Genomic DNA, 24,067 nt, shown 5'->3' with positions numbered 1-24,067 from the left:
ACGGTAGAGGAGTTTATATATAGAGAGAGATGTACATAACTTTTTTTGTTGAGTGTCGAGTCGTGCAGAAAAACTAAGAAATGATGGTTTCGTGTGATTAACTCACGCTAGTTTTTTTGTGTTGCCGTAAGGTATTAAAGACACTCGCAGACAACACTCGTGCAAAGTGTTGGTCGAAGAGCTACGTGTGGCTCTAGGTTTTCGATAATACAATCAGTGCATCTGTGGTTTTGTAATTGTTTATTTGGGATGAACTTTAATTCCTTGACATATTAAAGAAGATTGTTTTTCGTAGTTTCACTAGTATTAATGTTGTAAACTATTTACAATTTTTTAGTGAATATTTTGCTTTGAAGCACCGTACAAGTTTTACATTTGTGCATGATTTATTTTGTCTTGTTTTAATCTTAAAACTTTATTTGTATGGTCAACTAATTTATTCCGATACATGTTGTGGATAGGTGTTACAACACCTGCACAAAACACCTAAAATCTGATCTTTTATCATGAAAAAATCAAACTTATAACTTCAATATCACTATAGTCGATATGTTAATAATAATGATGTAACTGCTTGGAATTTAAACCAAAGATTTATGAATCCATGACTCAGTTCACATGAATTGGAACCTCGAGTTGTTTTTATGAAGAAAATGCATCCAATGGGGAAAAAAACATTTGTAACCTCTATCTCCAAAAACACTGTGAGAATAATAAAGACTCGCGGTTTGCTTGCCTTGTCTTCCACTCAATGTTGTCGTGAAAGGCCACGCTACCTTATTCAGGGCATGTAATATTTCTATTTAAATTTTAGTTTATTTAGTGTGTTGTAACAATTAAAATCTGACAATTAGGTGTTATCGAATAGTAACTTCTACGATCACAGATAAATAAAATAATAAAAAAGTGCTGACTACCCTTTGATTTGGCATCCTTCTTGCATTTTATTATTGGCCAGATTTTGACTTTCTTCGGTACTTTGAGGTAGAAAATCTTCAATCTCTGACGGTTTATTCGATTATATCCTTAGGGTAATGGTTATAAAAAAGATACGGGGTTTTTCAAATTGTTCAATGCATTGTATCACATAAAAAAATCAGGTAAATACTTGTGTGAGACGGTCTCATGTGTCGTATTTTGTGAGACGGATCTTATTTGGGTCATCAATGAAAAATTATTACTTTTTATGCTACGAATATTACTTTTTATTATGAATACCGGTAGAGTTGATCCGTCTCACAGATAAAGATTCGCGAGATCGTATCACAAGAGATCTACTAAAAAAATTATATAGTCTTCTTTGGATCGAATATAACATTAGAATAACGGTAAAAACTTATGTGAGACGGTCTCATGGATCATATTTTGTGAGACGTATCTCTTGTTTGGGTCATCCATGAAAAAATATTACTTTTTATGTTAAGAGTATTACTTTTTATTGTGAATATGGATAGGGTTGACCCGTCTCACAAGTAAAGATTCATGAATTAACTAATCTTGACACCCTTTGAAGTCTTTCTATAGAAAATTGCAACTTTTCTACCTTTGCATGATTCTAATTACCGGGATGGGCGTGTTGTGAATCCTGAGTATCTTGTGAAGCATTAACTATGTTTCTCTGTACGCTGTTTCCTAGTTGCCATGTATGATTAAATTTTGTCAATTTAGTATTCCGAGATAATCCGCAAACTGACAATTGTTTGTATGACTGTAAAAGTCGTAGCGTTGCTGTTGAAAAACATAACACGTGGGCTGTTCCGATTATGTGCATTTTGCCATTTTCTGTCCCTTGTGTTGAGTATCTTACTAATCAAGTGGGACAGATGTAAATACATTTGAAATAAAGCTATATTTTTTTTTAAACTTCATTTTTTTATGAAATTTATGATGACATTTTGAAGATTTAAGCTGCATATTTCTTGTCCATATGACAACCACTTTGCTTAATCTTTGGTTACTTGATGATTTTTGCCGATTCCCTTACTTGCGAAAGCTTTACGAGTAAGTATATATCATTGATATTGAGAGATCAATGGGTGAATCCTTGGTGGAAGCACCGGCTATAGGGAAGAAGGTACTCCATTTAAGTCAAATTTGAAGTCCTCTTAGCTAGTATTTGTTCCGTTTGATTAGAATTTACGTCCCTTGTCTGAAAATCAAAAGTTTGAATTGAGATTAAGAAGTTTTGTTGTGCAAACAGATGGGTGAGCCTGATGCTGGACTGGGAGTTTCGGTTTCATTTGGTAGATTTCTGGATGAACACACTTTCTTGGGAGAAATGGTCGCATTTCTCCCAGAATAAGTATTTGGAGGAAGCTGGGAATTTGTCAACTCCTGGTTTGGTAGCGCAGAAGAAGGCATACTTTGAAGCCCATTACAAAAAAGTTGCTGCTCAGAGAGCTATGGAATTGGAGCAGGAGAAGTTGGTGGAGGATGCTGATCGAAGCTCGGAGGAGACGATCATCGAAGGGGTTCTTGAAAATTCATCCGGGATTGAAGATAAGTCTGTTGCACGTAATGGTGAGAAATCAGAAGTAGAAATTGGAAGTGAGACCCGTGGAGCTTTTTCGACTAATGTAGTTATTGATGATGAGAAAGCTATGGAATTAGAGCAGGAGAAGGTGGTGGAGAATGCTGGTCGAAGCTCGGAGGAGCCGATCAAGGAAGAGGTTCTTGGAAATTCATCTGGGATTGATGATAAGTCTGTTATATGTAATGGCGAGAAATCAGAAGAAGAAATTGGAAGTGAGACCCGTGGAGCTTTTTCGACGAATGTAGTTATTGATGATGAGAAAGCTATGGAATTAGAGCAGGAGAAGGTGGAGGAGGATGCTGGTCCAAGCTCGGAGGAGCCGACCAAGGAAGAGGTTCTTGGAAATTCATCTGGGATTGAAGATAAGTCTGTTAGATGTAATGGTGAGAAATCAGAAGAGGAAATTGGACGTGAGGCATGTGGGACTTTTTCGAGGAATGTAATGATCGATGATGAGGTGAAAGATGATGATTCTGGATCGATTCAAGGGGTGAAGCAGGGAGCTTGTGCAGATTGTTTCGTAGATGAGATTGATTTAGGGGAGGAAAACAAGGATAGTGTTCTTCAGATAAACGAGGAAGCGTTGTATGGTAATGGAAACGTTTTCGAATCAAATGCCGGAGAAGAAGGGACGTTGGTTGCGGTGGGGACTCCTAGAAATAACTTTCCGATAACCGTGGAAACACCTCCTGAGAGTAAAGATAGCAGAGAACAACCAACTGTATTGGAAAAGCAAAGTTCAAAGTCGAATGCTCGAGATATAGCTCGAAAGGTCTAGATTCTGAAGCTTATTGTGTCCTTCACGTTTTAGTAATCCAATTCTTCAATTCATATTGAATGATCTGGTGAGTTTAACTAGTGTTTCTGATGTCCAGGCAACTACTACTAAAAGGACAACGGATAAAATTGCCTCACCGGTTGTCCGAACTCCTCAAGCTTCAATTCCCCGATATTCTAGGCCAATATCAGTTCACTTGACAAAATCTGTTCCCCACGTCTCCAAAAAGAAGGAGAGCGAGTCATCATTGCCAAAGATCAAGAATTTTCCACTGGAAGAAAGCAAGTCTGTGATATTGGGGGATCAAGATAACATCAAACGAGCATTTGGGATTAATCAGAATCGTTTCAAAGGATCGCCCTCAAGTGGAAAGTGCAGTTCATTAAAGCAGGTTCACAAATTTTACTTCGAATTCATGGATCATTATATATTTATGCCATGTGATGTGAATTGAAAGGTCTAATTTACTCTGGCAGGCGTCATCCGAAACTTGTGAGCCAAAGATCTCCACGTTTCCCACACCTAGTAATGAGAATAAAAGGTAATCCATCAAATTACTGAGAATCTATGTTTTTCAATACACTGAGTTTGATCAATAGTTTCAGTATTTCAGAAATTTTGTTCTGTTAGTGTGTTATGGATTGCGTTCTTTCGAGTGCATGAGAAGGAAAATGATGATGACTGTGGATAATCAATGTTTTGTCTTGAATTTTCACTCTTATTGTAGCACCTTGAATTTTCTTGAATTGTATGGTTTTTCAAATCTATGCCAGATTGCAAAAAAGTTCAGCACCACATCAAAAAAACGCATCGCCTTTCTTGAGAAGTGATGAAAGAGCTGAGAAGCGTAAAGAGGTATCGTGTTCCATCAAGCCTTCATTTGGCTTCGAAATATATACTTCACAATTTTTTCCTGCCTAAAATTTAATTTTCCTTTACTTGTTTGCGTGACTAATCGTGAATTTGAGCAGTTTTTGAAGAATTTGAAGGCAAAATCAATCACCAGAGAGAGTGAAAACGCACGACTTAGAGCAAAATCTAAGGTACGTTTGTGTAAAAAAACCGCAAAATGCTCCATTTCTTTTATTTGACTTTGACGGAAAATTCGATCCAGGAAGAAAAGGAATCTGAGATCAAGAAACTGAGACAAAGTCTCAACTTCAAGGCCACGCCTATGCCTTCTTTTTATCAGACTCGAGGAAAGGGTCATTCACAAATGGTAAATTATACGCAGTTTCTCTGGTTCTTGATTTTGTTTAACAAGAGCACAATGGTTGAAAATCAAAGAGTTACCTGTTAAAAGTACTGGATTAATCAATTTCTAATTACGGTAGTTCTGTTATAGTGCCAAAGAGTTGAGACCACAAATTTAGTGCATCTTCGTGGCAAAAGGGGTTTATTTTCAAAGTTATAACCGGCTTCAATGGTCCTTTAGTTCATGATGATTGATCAATCTTGCTCGACCATTTTGATACGACCCTCACTCGAAGATTTTATTAACCTTTTCGCAGGAGGGTGTTCTGGGCAATAAGATTCGTTATCGCCCGTCCTGTGTCCAATAGGTGAAAGACTGTTCTTGTGGAAAACTAAGACACCACCGAAAATGGGGTAAGGATTTAGTTATCCGAGCGAGCATATATGCTGGACAATCGAGCACGTGGTAAGAACTTCTGGACATCAGTAGCAGAAAGACTAGTGCAACTTTTTGTGCCGTAGCTGAAGCAAGAAACAATTATGTTTCTCTGCTGGTATCGGTGTATTTTGAGTATGTGATGAAAAAGGGTATGCTTTAGTTTTTCCCAGTCAGCGAAGGGGGCTATATAAAGTAAAAGGAGACAGTTGTACATTTTCAAACTGTAGATTTTGTTCATTAATTTATTATTATTATTATTATTATTATTTGCTTATACAATCAGGCCAAGCCTAAGGAGCTGTCAATTTAATTTATCTTCAATAAACGAGTTAGCGATGTAACTCAAAATCTTTTAATTGTGTAACAACTCAAACATTATATAGCTTCGCAAGTGCATGTTCGTTCAATATTCCCAAGTACAGTATTTCGATCGTTGTGTCACACGATAAACCATCTTTTAATCGTAAATGCCAACTAAAATGCAGCTCACGACTTCTAACCGCACTGCATTAGCATATCTCTAGGATGCAATATACTATATGACAGAGGATCACATAATACTCTTACGGCCACATTCATCCTGAATGCATGTCATGTATTTCAAACTTTAAACTCATTTATCTTGATTTTACTGTATCCTCGCCTTTAAAGGATGAAATTTCAAAGACAAAAACCAGAAAGAACGGAATACTAATTCTAAAAATCGAACTCCTTATGTTTCTGTGGTATTAATCAGAATAACAAATGGAAGAGAATCATATACTTGAAGAATGAACAAATAAGAAAAACATTTTCAATTCTTTTTCGCTTCTATACAAAACTGAAAGTCATTCCTACCCTCAGAATCATTATCTGAATCACTGGATTTGCTCATTGAATCCTCTGACATGAAATTCGCCGGCAATTTAGGGAATCTAAACACTCTAGGGGATCCGGCAGACGATGATCCTGCCACGGAAGGAGAAGATGATGGTACAGGATTCTTTTTCTGCGCATTTCTAGCGATTTCTACACAAACTTGATCAACCATTCCGAGAAAATCTTTCACAATGACAAATAATTGAAGTATATTTGTCCCTTTCTCTTTTGACAACCCTGCTTGATAGTAATCTGTTGTTTTGTTCACAAGCTCTACTACTCTTGTCTGCTCTTCTTTAACCACTTGTATCTCCAATTCAGCTGCATCAAGGAAACCCGCCATTTCTTGGGTGAATCCTCCATTATCCCTACATTGTGCCAGGACTTTTCGAGTTTCCACCAATTGTTCTGCCAATGATGAGACTGCTTTAACAAGAAGATCGTAGTCTAATGCTGCTGATTTTTTAACATTGGAGAACTCAGCGCTCAGGCCACCGACTATTGGTAAACCAAGCATCATATATTCCCTTTCCCTATCATCTTTTGATAATAATTTATCAGTTTTTTGGCTCTCAGCTTTGCTGCTACGGCTATTAGTCCTATTCATGCTCTGATTTCTATTAAGCACGCATCGTTTACCCTCTGCTCGAACCACTTCTTGAATGACAAACTGAAGAAGTGTTGTTTTTCCATCCATACTTCTGACATCAGATAGTTTTCTCAAAGCTGTAAGATTAAAAGCTTGAGCATTTCCTCTTGACGTGCCTGCATTCAATCGATTTCCCGCTTTAAGCACGGCTTCTAAAAGTTTCAAGAAAAGCCCTCGAGTTCTAAGCTCCTTACAAGCTGATTCCAGTGTTTGCAAGTATCCTGTGATATGTGAAACCTCTACATCATACGTTGACTTATACAGCATTGCATTGAAACGACTAAATGCCGATGGAACAGCCTGAAGGAGATGATATAGGAAAAATTCGGCATCAGCAAGACGTGCGGGATCACCATTAAATTCAAGAATTCCGGACATTTCCTCATCCGTTGGAGCAACTTTTACAAGCTTTTCTAATGTATCGGTATTCAGACCTCGTCCCTCGAGTAATACACTGATTATATCTTCACTAGTAATGCCTAGAGACTTGATCACTATTGCTGTGTTCTGTGATTTTCTTGTGTCGAGAATGAAAATTTGTCGCGGAGCACTTGATTTATCCTGCTTTGAAGTAAACGATGTACCATCCCCTCTAGGGGATTTTCGGTTCGTTGCCACATATCCAAAGAGAGCTTCCATCATATCACCATCAAACCTGCATTCACATCACAAGAAAGGTAAGAATTCAGACTAAATTTATGATAGATTGAGAAGAAAAGTTTTGTAGAATCATTACTTGAAAGATCCCTTGTCGATATTATCCCACACCATTGAATGCTTAACATCCGGGTTCACCTTATCCCAATGCAATGGCTTGAGTTTCACCTGTCCACTACCATGGCTAGAAGTCCCTTCTCCCTCAGAGGACGCGCGTTTACCCATCATCCCCTTCGTTGCTGGCAAAGACGAAGCTGAAGAAACACTGCTAGACGGCGGTGGCGGTGGTGGAGCAGGACCTTTATTTGATGGGATTGGTGGTGGTGTTGGTAGTGATGCAGGCCCTTTTCCTGTCGGTGGCGGTGGCGGTGGCGGTGGCGCGGGCATTTTTCCTTTAGGAATCGCCGCAGTAGCTAAAACTATCTTTGGTGTGGCTGCTGCTGATGCCTCCGACGGCTCAGGCACGTTTTTTGCTACTTGAACCGATGAATCTCGAATATTCTCAGCCTTAGAAGCAATTCCAGATAAAAGGGTCGGTGCTTTATTTGTCATTCTCTCTTCTTTTTCTCCCCAAACAAGACTCTGAGAGGTTGAAGATTTCCCCCTAAGCAACGGAATTTCTTGCAAAGGTGCCTCATTTTTCCTCTCTTTCTCACTGCCAGTTCTCTTCTGTTCTTCTTTCTGCTCATCTTTCAACTTATAATACTGTTTATTGAAACTAGTCCTCTTCTCCCCACTTTCCAAGTTCCTCCAATACAGCACATCCAACCCATTTTCATCCACAATTACCCCTTTAAGATTACCGTTGAATCGGCTAAAATTATCGGCATGAGTCACCGGAGCACTAATCGTTGGATTTGGACTAACAATGGAATTATCCCTGACCCTCCTCCGGTTTGAGTACCTTAGAAGAAGAAAAAATAGCAGCCCGGAACAAACCAGAGTGGCTGCAGCTGTCACACCTATGGCTCTCCCCACCGCCGCTCTGGTCGATGAACTTCGCGGCGGAGACGGTGGCTGCAGTGTTGGAAGCGGCGGCGGCGGCGGAGGAGGAGGAGGAGTAGAAGTTGGGTAGTAAGTCTGAATATTCTGTGGAGATGTTGATTGAGAGAGAGACCGCGGGATCGAAGAAACGATCAAAAGAATGATTGAACATAGAATTTTACATGGCTGAGATTTCACAGCCATGATTTCTTGCAAAGAATTCAAGAGTTCTTGAAGATGAATGATTATATTATATCTTGCTATTTTTTAAATGTAAATTTCAAGAATCTCATTTTGTGAAGGTCATATGTACTTGTGTTGGAAAGTTTCCAAAGAGCAGTTGGCTGGTTGTTTCGACTGAAATGATCATTTTGCCCTTGATTTTATAATAGATTTTTTTCAAATTCGGAAATTATAATATTTTATTTGAAATTGCTGGTTAATCGATATAGTTCAATAAATATATATTTCATTTGTCTCATCTTATCTACGTCACTCATAAAAAAATTAATACAAAAAATTACTTATTATTATAAATATAAACAAAATTGATTCGTTTGATCCGTGAGATCATATTACAAAAATAGATCTTTTGTGATACGGTTTCACAAATCTTTATCTGTGAGACGAGTCAACCCTACCGATATTCATAATAAAAAGTAATACTCTTAGCATAAAAAATAATATTTTTCCATAAATGACCCAAATAAGAAATTAATTTCACAAAAATACGATCCATGACACCCTCTCACACAAATTTTTGTAATCTTCCCAAAATATATGTTTTTCCAACATGCTATGAAAGGTGGCGCACACGCTGCGGTATGACCAATAGAGTCTTTTATCGAGAAGTGATAACGCGGAAGTCAAAAGGGAGAGACTCCGTGAGAACGTATTTAACCAATTTACATTGAAAATGTCATTTTTTGTGGCCTACAAGGAAAGTCCACACAAAGTTATTTGCTTATTAATATTTCTTGTTTTCGAATACATGCTATTGAACTAATCTCGGAGTAATCCTTTGATATTTCATTGATAAATATGATAATTACCAAATATAGAAGGAATAAATATTTATAAAAAAACTTGTATTGTTTGTAATCTTGGTCAAACTTTAGAGTAGGTCTCTTGTAAGACGGTCTTACAAATCTTTATCTGTGAGACATGTCAACCCTACAAAATTAAATATTATGTAATATAATTAATTACACCATAGAGGGTTACTTTTTATTAAAAAAAAGTTTGAATTAGGCTATTTTTCTAAGTTTTTTTTCTAAGTTTTTTGTATTTTTTTGAGTGAGATGTGATGACGATAAAGTTTGAAATATCTTCCGATAAAATCAACAAAGTTGCATATAGTTTTATTTTTTTTTTTTTTTTTGTAAAATCACATCATATTATAACTCATAGAAATCAAACACGTGATATTAACTTTGATATAGTTTGTAGAATCGTGGTGCTTCACATTTTACCATGTGAATGAATACAACCTTTAAATGTCTCATAGAATTATTCTGAAAATTAAAATTAAAATAATTACACATTGAATGTTTGTAAAATTTCAGTAAGTAGACCTGGGTTGAAGTCAACCGGGTGAACACTATCGATCAAAATCAACATAATATATCACATTCAATGCTATATTTTAAACTGTAATCCTATATAATTTATAAATATGTATTTAGGTTTGAATAATTTCAAATCTATTAAAAGAAAAAATTTAAGGTAAAAAGTAAAAATCTTAAATTTACAAAATATATTAAACTATATACTTTATAAAATTTAATACCACTTAATTGTGATTTTTTCACAAATTGAGAGACATATTTATAGAATTCTTTGGAACTAATTCAAAAATAAATACATCACCACACACTAATTTTCAACATTTACAACTCGTATTTTCAACATTTAATAATTTCAACTCTTATTTTCAATATTCGATAATTTCAACTCTTATTTTCAACACTCCTCATTGTGATGATGATCATGATACAATGATTGTCTTCATTACGTGTTTTTATAATGCTCCGTTAAAAACCTTACTAGGAAAACACATTGTGATAAAAACCATAGTTAGGAAAAAAGACCGCAGTCATGTAAACCCCCTCTCATGTTAACACGAACGATTCTTCACAAATTTCGTAGATTATGCATCACAGTATTATATATATCCTTTCTGAATATTGTCGTAGGAAGTGTCTTTGTGAAGAGATCTGATGAGTTTTCACTTGATTGAATGTAACAAATATCAATATCTTTATTCTACTCAAGATCTTGGGTGAGTGCGAAAAATTTAGGGGGAATATTCTTAGTTTTGTCGCTTTTTATGTATCATTCTTTCATTTGATCACACATTCATCATTATATTCATATAGTATCGCATGCTTCTTGTCGAATGATAATCCGCATGAGATTTGGATATGTTGGGTTATGATTTTAGTCACACACATTCACGACTTGCTTCATGTAGTGCAATAATCTTGGCGGTATTTGATGAAATTGTTACGAGTGTTTGTTTATGTGAACGTCAAGAAATTGCAGTGCCTCCACAAGTATTTATACATATCCAGTTTGGTTACGTGCCTTGCGTGGATCAGATAAGTACCCATCATCAGCATAACCAATTATACTTTAATTGGTATCTTTTGAATACAAAAGTCTCAAGTCCGTCGTTCCTCGTAGATAACTGAATATATGTTTAATTCTGTTCTAGTGTTTCTTTGATGGATGTCAGCTAAATCTTGCCAATAAATTTACATCAAAAGATATATCAGGTCTTGTAAAATTTTAAAGATACACAAGGGCACCAATAGCACTTAGATATGATAGTTCTGGACCAATAATAATTTCATCATCTTCACATGTACGAAATGGATCATTTTATATGTTTAATGGTCTAACAACTATTAGAGTACTTAAATGATTTGATTTATCCATATTAAAACGTTTAAGGATCTTTTATGTAAAATTTGACCGTTGAGCAAATATTCAACATTCTTTTTGTTCAATTTGCAAACCCAGACAATACTTTGTTTTTCTAAGGTCCTTCATTTCAAATTTTTCCTTAAAGTACAACACAACTTCTTAAATTTTCTTATTCGTTCCAATGATGTTTAAATCATCAACATATACATCAATAACTACGCATTTGAATGTTGTTTTCTTAATGAAAACGTAAGGGATGTATTGAATTGTTTGCATATATTTTTTTATTAAGTGTTCACTTAGCCGATTATACCACATTTGGCCTGATTACTTTAACCCATATAATGATCTTTGCAATTTCACAGAATAACATTCTTTGGGTTTTGTACTTTGTGCTTCGGGTATTTTAAATCCTTCAGGGATTTTCATATAGATATTACTATCGAGTGATCCGTATGAGTAATTCGTAACAACATCCATAAGGAATTTCTAAATTTTCAGATACCACCAAACTAATCAAATACCGAAACATAATTGCATCTATAACAGGAGAATAGATTTATTCATAAACAATTTCAGGCCTTTGAGAAAAATCTTGTGCGACAAGTTGAGCTTTATATCTTACTATTTCATTTTTCTCATTTCACTTTCGAATAAAAACTCATTTGTACCCAACAGGTTTTACACCTTCAGGTGTAAGAACTATAAGTTCAAAAACGTCACGTTTATTTAGCGAATCCAATTCAACCTGGATGAAATCTTTCTATTTTATCCAGTCCGTCGATTTTTACATTCACCAAAAGATTTTGGTTCATGATCTTCATTGTCATTTATGATGTCAAATGCCACATTACAAAAAAATATCTCATCAATTTCTTTTATATCTTTTCGGCTCCATATTTTTCCATTATTAATATAATTGATAGAGATTTCACCATTCTCATCAATTTGTGGTTCTGACAGAATATTTTCATCATCATGTATTTCTGTCAGAATATCATTATCTATTTTGTGATCATTGTGTTTTTTCTTTTTCGAGGATTTTTATCCTTAGAACCGATTGGTCTTCCACACTTCATTCGTTTTATGACATCATGAGTGTCTTCAATTTATTTTTTTGGAATTTCAATTCGAGTAGGGGAATTTACAATATGCATATATGATTTAATTACCCCTTTTGTGTCTGTAAATGCATATGGTATTTGATTTTTTATTCTTTACAAATGCACAATTTGTTGTACATATTTTTCGCATTGTTTAGTTATTGGATCCAAATGTAACAAAGATGATGTATATCATGTAATTTTCTTTTCGATATGTTTCTTTTCTCCTCCTAACATTGAGAAGATTTCCTCATTAGAATGACAATGACAATCAGCAAAACATACAATAAATACGTCGCTTGTCTAAGGCTCAAGATATCGAATGATTGATGGGCTATCATAACCGATACAAATTCTGATCTTTTTTGATGTCTCATTTTTGTTCGTTGAGGTGGTGCAATAGGCACAGATACCATACATCCAAAAATTATCAGATGAAAATTGTCTGGTTCTTTACCAAAGGCAATCTGCAATGAGGAGTATTTATGATATGCATTTGGTCTGATGCGAATTAATGCAGTAACATGTAAAATTGCATGTCCCCATATAGAAACAAGGAGTGTTGTTTTCATAATCATTGGTCTAACAATCAGTTATAGACGTTTAATCAATGATTCAGCTAATCTATTTTGTATATGTACATGAGCAACATGATGCTCAACAATGATTCTCATTGACATACAATAATCATTGAAAGTCTGTTAAGTAAATTCACCAACATTATCAAGTCTAATTTTCTTGATTGTATGATCGAAAAATTGATTCCGTAATTTTATTATTTGAGCAAGTAATCTTGCAAATGCCACATTCTGAGTTGATAATAAACATACATGTAACCATCCGCTTGAGATATCGATCAATACCATAAGATATTACTAAATGGTCCACATGGTATATGAATTGACCCACAAATATCACCATGAATACGTTCAAGAAACATAGGTGATTCAGTTTACGTTTTAGCTGGTGACGGTCTTATAATAAGTTTTAAAGATAACATGTTTTGCATTGAAACTTATTATTTTGAAAGATCTTCTGGTCTTTCAGCAGATGACCATGTGTATTTTTTATAATTCTTCGCATCATTGTTGAACCAGGATGTCCCAATCGATCATGTCAGTTTATTAATATTGAAGAATTATCAACTACTATGTTTGATTAAATTAGACTTATATGTGTATGATGCAATCCAGTAGGGAGCATTGATAGTTTTTCAACTGCATATTTCTTTCCTGATTTATATGTGGTAAGACACGTATATTTCTCATTTCCTTCATTTATTGTCTGAGTATCATATCCATGAGAATATGTCATTAAAACTCAATATATTTCTTTTCGATGTTGGTCAATACAAAGCATCATTGATCATAAATTTTGTACCATTAGGTAACAAAAAATCTGCTTTACCACAAATTTTGATCAAGTCTACAGGACCTGATATTGTATTCACCATTGTTTTTGTTGATTTTAGTTCCAAGAAATATATTTTATCTCGGAGAATAATGTGCGTTTACTACTATCATGTATGAAAACCTCCATGAGATTAGTTCTTTGTTTAGCTTTGTTCATAGCATTTTTCATATTTGAACTTAAAAAAAAATATGCAATGAAAAAATTACTGACAATACACATGTAATTTATTTAAAAATATAATGCATTTCATAATTACACAATAAAATAGTAGCATATGAGTACATGAAAAAAATTACATTTCTATTTCATCAATATATTGATCATTTTCAGAGAAATCATTCAGAAAATTTGCAGCATCAAAATGAGTTGAATCACTCAAACGGTCACAGTGTTCAATGAAGTTGATCTCTTTTTCTTTTTCTTTTATTGATTCTTTATAGAGTTTTCAAAGGAGCTCGAGGGCTCGACAAATTTGGGACCAATGCCCTGGAGTGTCACATCTAAAACAAGAACTTTTAAATCGTTTTGAGTGATTTTCAATAATAGTTATGTTCTCATGATGTCTTTAGTGGATGGTTCGTGACGCCATTTTGAGATGAATTATAGAAGTAACTATCTCGAATGTTTTCAAAACCACGACCGCGACCACGACCACGATCACTTTCACGTCCACGACCACGACCACGACCACGACCTCGATTTCGACCTCAACTAAAACCTTGTCTTTGATTTTGGTTTCCAGGTATAAATTCATTTTTACTTACAACATTTACTTCTGGAAATTTTGTTGATCCAGTGGGTGGGGACTAATGATTTCTCATTAGCAGCTCGTTGTTCTTTTCCGCCACAAGAAGACATGCAATAAGTTCATAATATCTCGCAAATCCATGCACTTTATATTGTTGTTGTAGAGTTATATTTGATACGTGAAAAATGTTTTTTCAAGCATTTCTGATTCCGTAACCTCATGTCCACAAAATTTAATTGCGAGATTATTCAATACATTCTCGAGTTGTAATCACTAACTTTCTTAAATCTTGGAATCTTAACGTATTTCATTCATCACGGGTGGTCGAAAGTATAACTTCCCTTATATATGTTCAAATCTTTCTTTTAATCATTTCCGTCATGTGATCTTTTTCGATGAGATATTCACATTTTAATCAGTCATCAAGACGTCGGCTCAAAAATACCGTAGCTTTTACTTTTTCTTGTGATGATGAGATACCATTTTCTTTAGTGGTCTGATTTAGACCTAACGACTCAAGATGCATTTCTACATCGAGACTCCATGTCACATAGTTTTTTCCCGTAATGTCGAACGTAACAAATTTGAGATTTGCCAAATTTGACATGATAATACTATAAAAATAACAATGCATTTTATTAGTTAAGTTTTATATCTATTAATATGACAATACAAACTAACAGATAAATTATAATTACAAGCATTCTTAAAAATAAATAAAAAACGTGAGACAGATATTCTCCGATAAATACAAGACTAGTGAGTATAATAACCAAAATAATTATACAAAATAACCTTGAAAGAATCATCATCTTCTTCTTCAAAAATTTTGATGAAGAAAATTTTTAAGGAGGAAGAGTAAATTTGGAGCGATTGAATGTGTTTGTAAATCATATTGATATGGTAAAAAATAGTCGTTTATGAGCGTTACAAAATCTTTAAAAAAATAAACGTATGTATATGTAAATTTGTTTTTTTAAAATATGATGTATATAATGTTAGTCATGTTTAAATAATTATGTATATCACATCAAATTATTATAATGAGGTGTTAGGGACTCCTTTTATATAATATTGTGACATTATATATATATATATATATATATATATATATATATATATATTATTGTGTTATATAGTAATTATATAATAACATGATATTATATATTAAATATATACACAATAAAAATAAATAAACAGTAAAACTTTCGAATATTGTTACATTTTTTCTTGTGTTTTGAAAAAATATAGAGACCCTTCGAGTATCGTGCTGATAACTTGTTAAAAGTAAAAATTTACGGTAAAAAATAAAAATCTCAAATTCACAAAATATATTAAACCACACACTTTATAAAAATTTTCTCCAGTCAATTGTATTTTTCTTCACAAATTGAGAGACTTATTTATAGAATTAGTTTGGAAATAATCCAAAAATAAATAAATAATTACATACATCATCACAAACTAATTTTCAATATTTTCAACTCTTATCTTCAGTGTTCAATTTCAACTCTTATTTTCAACAAAATCTAAATTTTAAATCAATTTTATTCGATTGGATCTAATTGAAATCCATGGATTTGAAATCCCTTTCCACAAAACTAAAAACTTTTTATTAATTTCGAATTTTCATTAAATGATGTCGTTCGAAATTCTTCGTTTAAAAAAATCATTCTCTCAGTTCAAAATCATTTCACCCAAATAAAATATATTTTCGCGAAAAGACTAAATTTAGTCGAAGTCATGAAGAAACAAGAAGGCTAATTTAGACAATTTCGTTATTAGGTAGTTGAAAAGAGAGAGCTACCACATTTATTGTTGAAATTTATTATGCTTTTGGGTGGGAAATATTGAAGTCTCTGTTTACTCCAAGTCAACCCAATTAATACCCTATATTTAAAAATGATTTTACTTTTATTTATTTTCAAATTTTCTTTGATATTGGGCATACTCCCACTTTGAGATGTTACGACATCGTTTTCACGCTTCACATTGATTGATGGCAAATTTATTTTTCATAAATAAGTTAGGTGAGTGGGCTTGGAATCGAGACTCGGGAGATTGCGTATGAATTTGGATTAGAAAAAACAAATATATATAATCTCAAATTTCGTTTTTCCTTAGTTTTATCAACTTGATTTACAATTTAAAAGGAAATTGAATTAAGTTGATCCGTCTCATAAATAAAGATATGTGACACTCTGTATGAGTGTATGTTGTGTATGTAATATAATTAATTTTAATTGGAAATTTGGGTGGTGATGCAGCTAAAATAAACGAGTCACGTAGACTGCGTATAAGAGATCCGACTGATTAGCAAACTAGTTCACTTGGCCCGTAAATGAGCTCATCTGGCTGGTAAACGGATCCACGTAGACAGTACACAGTTAATTTGTGGGACATCACCTGCGTCACGAACTACTCGTCAAGTGGGCGTCGGGAGGGTTCCCGACATAGATACTCCGACGCTCAATTCAGTAACCAGTTCAAAGAAAAATCAGAGATCAAGAGAAATTTTATAAAAATGAGAGCATACCTTGAATTGTTCGGAAATTCCTCTATTTATAAATTTTTAAGAGAATCTAATGGGCTTGAGCTTCTGCAAGTATAATCAATATTTTGGACATCAATAGTGCCTAAACCCAATTAATTTTATTAATCCAACAAATAATTGATCTTATACCCATCAGGTGGGTTTCCCAGTTGTTTATTATGAAGTGACAATTTGTGATGAAATAAGTTTATTATTCACTTTAATTTCGAGAACACATTTATAAGATTTTCGGTGATTTTTCATCAGAAATAAAAAGTTAGAATTTTGAATCCAATTTGACTGTGAATCTGCATGCGCGCGAGTGTAATTTATATTTATTTGTTACGTGGAAATACAAGATAAAATACTTTAAAGATCTTTATCATGTATGCCACATTTTTTTAATACATCATGAACTTAAATCATATAACAATATATCACAAAAAATAAAGGCGAAATTGTGACTTCCATCTTGAATGTTTGTGTATTTGTAAGTTTGGAAGTTATTTATGTTGTCAAAATTGATTCTTGGTCATGTACATTTCAATCTGACGATTTTGGTCTTTTTTTACAGTAGGTGTTGTGATACTGCATTTGTAAGCGATGCTTAAAAAAATTATTAAAATTACAAAAAAAATACAATAATAACGAATAAAAACTGAAATTCGACAATATAATGTAGAAAACCAAAAATAACAAATAAACAAATTTGAATGACCAAAACTGGAAATTCCCCATAAATTATAATAATAATGATCACCCGAAATGCAGTTTTTTTTTTTTGTTGAAGGTAAAACAAAAGGTGAAGGCGAAGAACAAGCAAAACGAGCAATATTATGAGCAACATTATTCGACGATCGACATACATGAATGCATTCAGAGATCGCAGGTCTCTTCAATCGCTCCTTGATATCTGTTGCACAAAGTCCAATATAGCCAAGGTCATCTTGTTCGGTAGTGACTGCTTGCACTGCCAATAGAGAATCAGATGCTACTTGTACATCAGTAAAACCTTTGTCGTAGAGAAGAAGAATTCCTTCCCGGATCGCCAGTAATTCACCATGTACTACTGATAAGGGTTGGTTTATCTGCTTGCCAAAAGCCAACAACAAGCGTCCTTGATTGTCTCGAACTACCCCACCGATACTAAATTTGTGACTCTCCACGTTCACAACCGCATCCACAGTAAGCTTGAATGAGCAATGCCTTGGCGGTGACCATATCTTCTCTTGATTTCCTTTCAAAGGTATATCAGCTATTTTCTCTTTGTTTCTGGCTTTGTGAAAATCAGATAAAAGCGTTGTGCTCCAGGAAACATCAACTGCTAGTAGTTTCTTCTTATCACTATGGAGAAAATTTTGCTTCTCTCGCCAAACCGCCCATGTGTGACTAGCAAAGTTCTCAAAGTCTGACTTAGTTAATTTCTCTTTCAACCACACACAAAGTTCCAAGGTGCAAGATTGTGAGCCACCTCGTAGGACATGAGCAAATAGAGTGTTCTTCCACAAATGTTTGATTGCAGCACAGAAAAAAAGAGCATGGCACGTTGAATTCATCGGGAAGTTGCACAAACTACAAGATTCATTAACCGGCACATGTTGCCGATAAAGATTCTGGTTCGTTGGAATACAATCGTGTGAGATACTCCACCAAAATATACGTATTTTTGGTGGAATAAATAGGTTCCAAATAAAGGACCACCATTCTTCATTAGGATGCACCGACTGATGTATTGGAGTTAAGAATAACCCACGTTGAAGTCGGCACCCATCTTTTACTGTATACCGGCCCTTGTCATCATATATCTAGAATAAGGAGTCACGCAACCCTGTATCATGCAATGGGATTTTGAGAATTTCACCTGCTACATAAGGATTGAATCTGGCTGATATCAAATCCTTATCCCATCCTCCATTCCGAATCAGCGTACTAACAGACTGTTCTGGATCCCAGGTAGCGCTTGAATCACAGAGTTTATTTTGCATGCTTGGTATCCATTGGTCCTCAAAGATATTAATACTTTTTTCATCGCCCACTCTCCAAATTAAGCCCTTCACAGGATTTCTCTACTCCATAGGATCGATCTCCAAATGTATGAGGGGTTATTGCCCAAGCTTGCTTGTAACACCGGACCATGTCTAAAGTATCTTCCTTTCAAAACTCTACCAACTAGAGAGTCAGGACACCGAATGAGGCGCCATAATTGTTTGGCTAGTAAAGCTCTATTAAATTCAGCTAGTTTCCGAATCCAAGGCCTCCCCTACCTTTAGGTTGGCATAGGAAATCCCAAGATCACCAATGTAATTTCCTCTTGCCATTATCAACTCCCCACCAAAAATTCGCACATTCCCGTTCAATATTATCACATACCAGGGTGGGTATCTTGAAGCAAGACATAGCAAAGGTGGGACTGGGAACAGCTTGAAGAATCGATTTAATTAGTATCTCCTTCCCCCCAGTGGTAAACCATTTGTTACCCCACCCTTAGTTAAATTAAGAGCAAAGGATAATCTGCATCTCAATAATTAAATGTGTGTTCAGTCTCTGTTAGACCGATTTTTTTCTACAATATCTGATTAACCAAGAAAATGTTTCTGCACTTCATTGGCCCGCATATGTTTTTTTTTGGTGAAACTCACTACAATACATTGAAAATTCGAAACAAATATATGATAATTCATAACAACGTGTTTTAGATATGACACTAATATATAATTTTTAAGTACACAAACATGTATAACAAATTTTAATATTATTGACACATTTTTCTGATGATAATTCGGTACAAAACTTTGAAAATCTTATATTAATATATGATATCTGAGTACTAAATATTTTATATATGACACTGGTATATAAATTCTGATTACCCACATATGTATAAAAAAAATTGATATTAATGATATATGTTTTTTCCGGATGAAATTTTTGGTATAAAATATTAAATATACGGTAGTAATATATGATATTTCAGTATAAATTCTTTCGGACCGGGTATTAATATATGATATTTGAGCATACAAACAAGTGTAGTAAGTGTTGATATTAATACAGTTGTTCAAATTTTATATTCAAAATTTTATCTTTTGTATCAGATCTAAAATAATTTGTTCTGCGATGTCATATATATGCTCAAGATTTTTAATTTTTTGTATCAAAATTCATCTGAAAAACAATTATATATCGGGTCCAGAGATTGCATAAACATTTTTTTTTTTTGAATGTAAGACTACAGTAGAAAATTTTAGTCTAACAAAAACCAAACACACATTTAACTATGCCGGAAGTTTACCTTAAAGAGTAGATATTTTATGAGACGGTCACACGAATCTTTATCTGTGAAACGGGTCAACTCTACCGATATTCACAATAAAAAGTAATACTCTTAGCATAAAAGTAATATTTTTTTATAAATGACCCAAATAAGAGATCCGTTTCATAAAATACGACGTGTGAGACCGTCTCACACAGTGTTTTGTCTACCTTAAAATACCTATGCGGTCAACCCCTCGTGTTAAATCATTTTAGCTTATTCAATTATCAACCAACTATACCAAACTATTCAATAATTTTCAAACTTAACCTAATTTATTAAAAACTTTTAATAATAAAAGTTGAATTATATTATTGACAATAGTATCATTGAAGTAACGAATAATAAACTAAAAATGGTATTATTTTAATAAAAGATTACAAAACAAAACGGCGAGTAGATATAAAAATCTAAATGAGTTGGAGACCAAAAATGAAACCCATAACAACCGACTGCAATATCGAAACTCGAATAATTTTTCATAAATTTGAATTCAAGATCTTAAAAAATTTTAAACATAGTTCCCAAATTTTTTATTTTAACACATTTAGTTTATCAGACTACATAAATAATCATCATAACAAATAAATAAATTACTAATTGTGATATTAATTAGTTTTTACGAAAATATCTTATTCATTAGATAATTAATGTTTTCATATAATTTACTCGTAACTATAATATATAATCCACTTTAAAAAATAAAAAATTCATATATTATATCTATAAGTTACATATTTAATGTAAGTGTATTATCTTTATCTAAATAATAATTTAAAAATATAAAAAAAATTATGACCCAACTCGATATATTGATGATCATGATAGAGATTCATATACGTAATAGTCATTATTTTACATACATATCGTGTGTGTCATTCGTTGGTATATGATAATTGTAGCACCACGATAATAATGCATCACCACCTACATATACTTTTGACAATTTGCAATATATTTTAACCATAACGGCTACTTTACTATTAAACATCCTAATATCTTAACCGTACGATGCACAAAGTATTACAATAAATAAGTATGAGCATTTAAATAATTATCTAAAACTATTGATATAATGAATATATTTAATTATTATATTTTTGTATACCATTTGAGATCATATTCAAATAAGGATAATAATCATGACGTCAAATCGAATTATTTATCATTGCATTCGATATATTGATTGAGTGAAAATGTTACTAATAAACATAATATAAAATATATAAAAAATCATATATTATTTGTCTATCAAAATTTCAAAGAATAAATAAATATTTTTCAAAAAATAAAAAAAATCATTTATTAGATGAAAATTTTGATAAAAAAAATTTAGTTATTTTTTGAACATTTTAAAAAATATTTATTAGGATCGGAAATAATTTAGTTATAGTGAATAAATTTATCTCGACAAATATTTCGGTTGTGTTAACAACACTGAAATTTTATTCTTATCAGTTGAGTTCTCAATAGGTTAATCATAATAAACTGTGCGGAAGTAGACTGATTGAGATTATTCAAACAAATGGCTTATCAAGAAAATCAGTTGGGTTCTACTGGATATTATTTACGGTATGCAAACTGAGAAGTAAACAAGCACAACATTGTTTTTGGATGTTCGGAGACTTCAATACTCCTACGTCACCATTTATTCCTTACGAAAAATAGTACTAAAAGACTTTGGTAATTACAAAAAATTTAAAATCACTCACTCTAGTATGACTTACCATTGACTAACTGAAACTCTTAATAAACTTCAATATACAATGATTTGCGCAATAAGACTTTTGCTCTCAATTAGACAGATTTCACAAGAAAGCACAAATTCAATCATCAAAATGATCATATATTAACTTATCAGCGTGTGTTGGCTTTTCAGTTTGGCTTGCAGAAAGATTCTTTAGAGAAGATCAATTGATTTTCAAAAACTCGGAGATAGATAGTGTAACCGTGTAAAATTCAGATCTTGTTCAACTGCTACTATTTATATTTTAATCTGCAGCACTATTTATATTTTAATCTGCAGTGGTAATCTTTTCAAAATGATATATGTGTTTTCAAATACATATGTTGTTGTCACGTCATCGTCATTTTTGAAATATCCTTGTAGCACGTGGGATCATGACATTTTGTTAACATTCACTGACTATTGGTAGAGAAAATTTTATCTGTTTTTTTAGCTTGTCTATGATATTTTATCACCGATTATACTGATTTTTCAGGGAATATTTTGATTTGGATTGACTAATCGCCTTAGATAGACTAACAATTGGACTTCATCAATATCCTTGAATCAGTTTGGCTATCAGTATATATTTTATACTCTATCAGTCTAACTATATAATTAGTTAATCTTCTTAGAAAACTTAATCTCACATGAAACTTACTCAAACTAATTTAGGTTAATTTATTTTTTATATCTTGAGTAATTTTTCGTAAATATGTTGACAAACAGTTTAATTAAACTATTTATTTCTAATTTTTTTTTAAATATCGTAACACACACATATATATAATTGTCTCTGTACACGAAACTATCAATGTATATAGAAACGTTTTAAGGAAATAAAAGTAGAGTTGTTATATATAGTAATATTTTTTTTTAAAAAAATATTGTAGCAAATTTTAATATAATTGATTTTTTTTTCAAATATTTCTATTTATAATATTTGTTTAATGAATTACAAAAACAATTGTAAATACTTGTACGGTTCATAATTATTTTGTGTGTCATTGTAGATTTAAGTTTCTCGAATAATTTTATCTTTAACGAAATAATAAATATTTGTAATCTCACATTTTACTTTAAATTGTCACTTTAATTACATATATAAATATATTTATATATTTTTGTTTAATACTAATTCAAAATCAATAAGGATATAAATTTTTTTAAATATAAAGTAATTTAATGATTTAGAAATTAGAACATTATTAAATACAACATCAATTCACATTTATTTCCTTTTTTAACATGTAATTTTTGTGAGAACCTATTGTATATAACAAAAACTCTACTTTTAAATAATTTATTTGTTATTCTGGCACTTCAAATATAGTACACTTGACACCGGATGTTCGCCGAATTAGTCTCATCCTAGATAGGAATTACATTGGTTAACGTTCAAGTTTTCTTGACCAAGTCAAGGTGAAATATTGTGTTTCTTCCTCGGCAAAACTTGAATAAAGTTTGAATCAAAAGATCGCGATTAAAAATAAATTCGTGCGAAAGCTATATCTCTTTAGATTTACTCCAGTGTTTATAAATTAGTTAATCAATAAAGATATATATATTTGATGACCCGCCCAAGAGAAAGACATGAGTCTTAGTAGCCCCGTTAAATGGTCTTTATGTCGCGTTACGATGACCTAGTTTCAAAAAAATACAAAGCCTGAATACTTTACTTTGGGTATGCAATGAAGTTTTTGAATTAACGTCATTTTGAATTTTAAATCTTTAATCCTTTCTAACTCTAATTTTTTCATGTTTTATACAAATTTATATATTTTTTACAAATGTTTCAATTTTGGTTTTTAACCAAAAGGTTGGGTTTTTTATATTTAATGTAATATTACCCTGGTACGGTGGCCACTATCTTCGTAATTTATCTACTAAGACACAAATAGACATGTCAACCCGCCATTAGGCGGGACGGGGCGAGCCTTTAAATGGCCAACCCGCCTAACCCACCTTGGGCCGCGGGTTAGGCGGGCCGACCCGCTTATTTTTTTAAGAAAAAAATGCTACACAATATCACAGTAAACATAGAAAAAAATATATTTCAGTCAAATAGTTTCATAAAATACCTTAAAAACATTGAAATAAGAAATTAAGAAAGCATACAACATAATCCATAAAAAGTAAAGTGCTTAAACCAAACATGAAGAAATTAAACAAATACTATAAAGTCAATTATCATTAAATTCCATTCAATCT

At 32.8% G+C, this 24,067-nt stretch overlaps 2 protein-coding genes and 1 pseudogene across 2 annotated transcripts; 1 reads left to right on the top strand and 2 right to left on the bottom strand.

Moving 5' to 3' along the window:
* Positions 1-1,559: 1,559 nt before the first annotated feature.
* On the top strand, positions 1,560-4,928 carry LOC142543467 (uncharacterized; annotated as a pseudogene).
* Positions 4,929-5,632: 704 nt separating this feature from the next.
* LOC142543466 (formin-like protein 4) lies at positions 5,633-8,437 on the bottom strand. Its single transcript, XM_075650759.1, has 2 exons — positions 7,188-8,437; positions 5,633-7,106 (listed from the first exon to the last, which is right to left on the bottom strand). The coding sequence occupies exons 1-2, from the start codon at positions 8,294-8,296 to the stop codon at positions 5,738-5,740; spliced, it is 2,478 nt and encodes an 825-aa protein (XP_075506874.1). The 5' UTR covers positions 8,297-8,437; the 3' UTR covers positions 5,633-5,737.
* An 8,923-nt stretch (positions 8,438-17,360) lies between these two features.
* LOC142542055 (uncharacterized) lies at positions 17,361-18,373 on the bottom strand. The gene is made up of 2 exons (XM_075648502.1): positions 17,684-18,373; positions 17,361-17,405 (listed from the first exon to the last, which is right to left on the bottom strand). Exons 1-2 carry the CDS (start codon positions 18,371-18,373, stop codon positions 17,361-17,363), a joined length of 735 nt encoding a protein of 244 aa, XP_075504617.1.
* Between the last annotated feature and the right edge of the window lie 5,694 nt (positions 18,374-24,067).

The sequence above is a fragment of the Primulina tabacum genome, chromosome 4 (genome assembly GCF_025594145.1).
Source record: "Primulina tabacum isolate GXHZ01 chromosome 4, ASM2559414v2, whole genome shotgun sequence".
Taxonomy (NCBI): domain Eukaryota; kingdom Viridiplantae; phylum Streptophyta; class Magnoliopsida; order Lamiales; family Gesneriaceae; genus Primulina; species Primulina tabacum.
Note: the sequence above shows the minus strand (reverse complement) of the source record. Positions and strands in the feature narration are given on the sequence as shown.

Excerpts from the sequence above, each read along its gene's own strand:
- LOC142543466 (XM_075650759.1), bottom strand. The coding sequence starts at position 8,296 with ATGGCTGTGAAATCTCAGCCATGTAAAATTCTATGTTCAATCATTCTT. Across the intron at positions 7,107-7,187 it reads ATCGACAAGGGATCTTTCAA|GTTTGATGGTGATATGATGG; the intron begins GTAATGATTCTA and ends ATGTGAATGCAG.
- LOC142542055 (XM_075648502.1), bottom strand. The coding sequence starts at position 18,373 with ATGAATTCAACGTGCCATGCTCTTTTTTTCTGTGCTGCAATCAAACAT. Across the intron at positions 17,406-17,683 it reads CGATCTCTGAATGCATTCAT|TATCACAACACCTACTGTAA; the intron begins GTATGTCGATCG and ends TTACAAATGCAG.